This window comes from Morone saxatilis, unplaced genomic scaffold, assembly GCF_004916995.1.
Source record: "Morone saxatilis isolate NCDOM2014 unplaced genomic scaffold, NCSU_SB_2.0 Contig16, whole genome shotgun sequence".
NCBI lineage: Eukaryota > Metazoa > Chordata > Actinopteri > Moronidae > Morone > Morone saxatilis.
In genome coordinates, this window is record NW_023339718.1 from 20826165 (window position 1) to 20829172 (window position 3008).

The 3008-nt window shown below is 41.3% G+C and overlaps 1 protein-coding gene across 1 annotated transcript in view; it reads left to right on the top strand.

Moving 5' to 3' along the window:
• gle1 (GLE1 RNA export mediator) overlaps window positions 1-3008 on the top strand; it is an 11283-nt gene that overhangs the window by 4428 nt on the left and 3847 nt on the right. Inside the window, exons 8-12 of the mRNA XM_035658017.1 lie at window positions 453-565; window positions 914-1126; window positions 1743-1933; window positions 2059-2188; window positions 2352-2456. Of these exons, the coding sequence (XP_035513910.1) occupies window positions 453-565; window positions 914-1126; window positions 1743-1933; window positions 2059-2188; window positions 2352-2456 (752 nt within the window). The remainder of the gene's footprint in view (window positions 1-452; window positions 566-913; window positions 1127-1742; window positions 1934-2058; window positions 2189-2351; window positions 2457-3008) is intronic.

Here is a 3008-nt window from a genome sequence, read left to right on the forward strand (position 1 = left end):
TAATATAATATATATATTATATTATATTAATTTTTTTTTTTTTTTTATTGAAAATGGACAGAGGCAGTGCAGACTATACATTACAGGTTGTATAACAGGCGCATCTTCCCGGGTTTGAATTCAGCTTGGGCCCTTTGCTGCATGTCATCCCCTCTCTCTCCCCTGCATTTTCAGTCTCTCTCAACTGTCACTGTCCAAAATACCAAAAAGATGCTGGAATGCAGCCCAAAAAGTGGTAAACCACACTGATACATTATCTTTTGTAAGGCTGATATGGAGAAGGTGTTTGTAAACAGTTGCCTGTTTACACATCCAGCGTTCAGTATTCAGTTCAAATCATTTTTGTGTCAACCTGATGAACGTACGTCCAATATTCACTCTCCTTTTAGCTCTGGTTTCGTCTCTGCCTTTAGTTGCTTCCTTTTAATTGGACTGTTACTGTCTTCCAACAGGGCTGCAGAACAGCGCTGAAGAAAGCACACTGAAATGGTACAAGGAGCTGCAGCATTCAGCTGCTCAGTGCGCTCAGTCCTTCGAACAACTCAACTCCCCTAAAGACGCCCAGGTGAGTTGGTGCTTCTCTGCATGAATGCTTATCATGTAACCGGAAAATTAAACAATAAAGATATTAATGGTTCATTTATACTATTCAACATTTCACAAAGTGCTTCATAAATTAAAGAAAAGAGCAGACGATTGTTCCAGGCAGAGAGGAGGGTTTTCCTATAAGTAGATTCAGCCATACAAGTACATTAAATTAGTCTAGTTATGGACAGATTTTGTTCAGTACTCACCAAGTATCGAGGTTCAATAACCAGCCGTAATATTAAGCGCTGTTGTGGCAGAGTATTAGTGATACTACTTGTGAGCAAAACTCTGTACAGATGCTTTAATTTCTCCTCTCTGGACTCAGACAAAGAAGCTGAAGTTGGAGCTCCAGAAAGCAGCCAGCATCCCTGTCAGTCAAATCTCCAGCAACTCTGGATCACAGCTCCAAGAAATCTTTGACAAGATTGACAAGCTGCTGTCGGGACGGCCGGTGGTGTCGGGAGGGAAGTCTGTCTCCACCTCCCAGCATCCACAGGGCCTGGACTTCGTCAGTTACAAACTGGCTGAGAAGTTTGTGGTGAGTCCACCTGGTGGTGGTTGATAAATTAGCCCAGAAACTCTTCGAATTGAATAAATGTTTGTGGCAAAACCAAAATATGGTCACTCAAAAATAACTGTCAAGATATGAACATTTGCTGCTTTCCCCCCGTGTTTTATAAGATTGTAAATGAAATATTTTGGGGTTTCGGAATGAAATCTTATACACTGGATGATTGATTAATAAGTCAATCTTTAGTAGCAGCGTTCAATAGAAATGTCCTTTAAGACCGGCTGAATCAAGATAACCGTGTTTATCTGGGTAACTTTACAGAGTGCAACTGGAAGTAGCTCTTTGACTTCAGTCCATGTTCCTGATTCGAGGAGGCTCCTGGTGTTCACTGAGACACTGACATTTTTCAGCTAACTTGTAATACTGCTGTGTGAGACAGACCTCAAAGATTGTTATTGATTAGGAGCAGAATAAATTAGATCACAGTGTGCTATCCATTTTTTTAATATGCAGTTGATGACTTCAGTGCCATTGAAACCCTTAACTCTTGCAGTTTTAGGGCCACATGTTCCTGTACGACTGTGTACATTCATGTTCCCAGTATTTAGTGTACAAAAAAAACATATTTTTTTTCCTCCTATAGAAACAAGGAGAGGAGGAGGTGGCGTCTCACCACGAAGCTGCCTTCCCCATCGCCGTGGTGGCCTCTGGCGTTTGGGAGCTGCACCCTCGAGTGGGTGACTTTATCCTCGCCCACCTGCACAAGAAATGTCCGTACGCAGTCCCACATTACCCTCCAATGAAGGAAGGCACACAGGTGGAGGAATATCAGAGGTCAGGGAGACAGAAATGTGTTTCACTCAGTTATTATGTTGGATTAATAAAAAATAAATAAAAGTGTTGTGTCTGAGAAGAGTACAGATTTTCATCTGCTATATGTTTTACCTTCACTTCATCAGGATTCTTGGTTACCGTGTGGACGACTCCGGGGTTGAAGGTCAGGACAGTTTCCTGAAGAGGATGTCGGGGATGATCCGTCTCTATGCTGCCATAATCCAGCTGAGGTGGCCCTACGGCTCCAAGCAGGGGGTAAAAGCTGTCTCACTTTCTGTCTGTTTGTTCATTCACTGAATGATCAGCGTGACTGCGCTATTTCAAGCACCATTTAAACATATTATTAAGCTTCTGCATCTTTAAACCTTTGTTTCTCTGTTGTGTTAAACTCTAACACTTTTTCCTTCTTGTGTTTCAGGCTGCTCCTCACGGTCTGAACAATGGCTGGCGTTGGTTGGCTCAGATGCTCAACATGGAGCCCCTGGCAGACATCACGGCTACGCTGCTGTTCGACTTTCTTGAGGTGAGTCCTAAACCTTTTTTTGTTTTTTGTTTTTAAACTGCTTTTTAAACATGAGCACTGCTGTTTCTATACACGCAGATCCTAATAGAGCATAGAGAGATATTCAGTTAAAATATATATGGCCCATACTGATTTGAATGTGGACCATGTCATCCAATATATACAGTATATCAGCTAACACAGTTTCAGCTGGGTTTGCACTTGAAGAACAGCCATCCAACCAAATATGACACAGTAGAGCACACAGTGAAATACAGTGAATAAAAGTGACGTTTAAAATGTTTTTTTTTTATTTGAGTGTGTGTTGCAGTGCAAAAAAAGGAGTTAAAGTTAATATCATCATCATCATTAATATGATCATTTTAACTGTTTTTCAGAGCCCACACTGAGAGTGACTGAAAGTTACTGAGTTGTTGCGAGACTCGTAAAAACCTTATTAGTGACTGTTTTTGGTGCAGTAAAGTTCTTACTGGGGTCAGTGAATGCAGCTGTTAAACATGTAAACTTCAGTGTTGACATTGGTCTTTGTGTTTGTGTGTGTCCTTCAGGTTT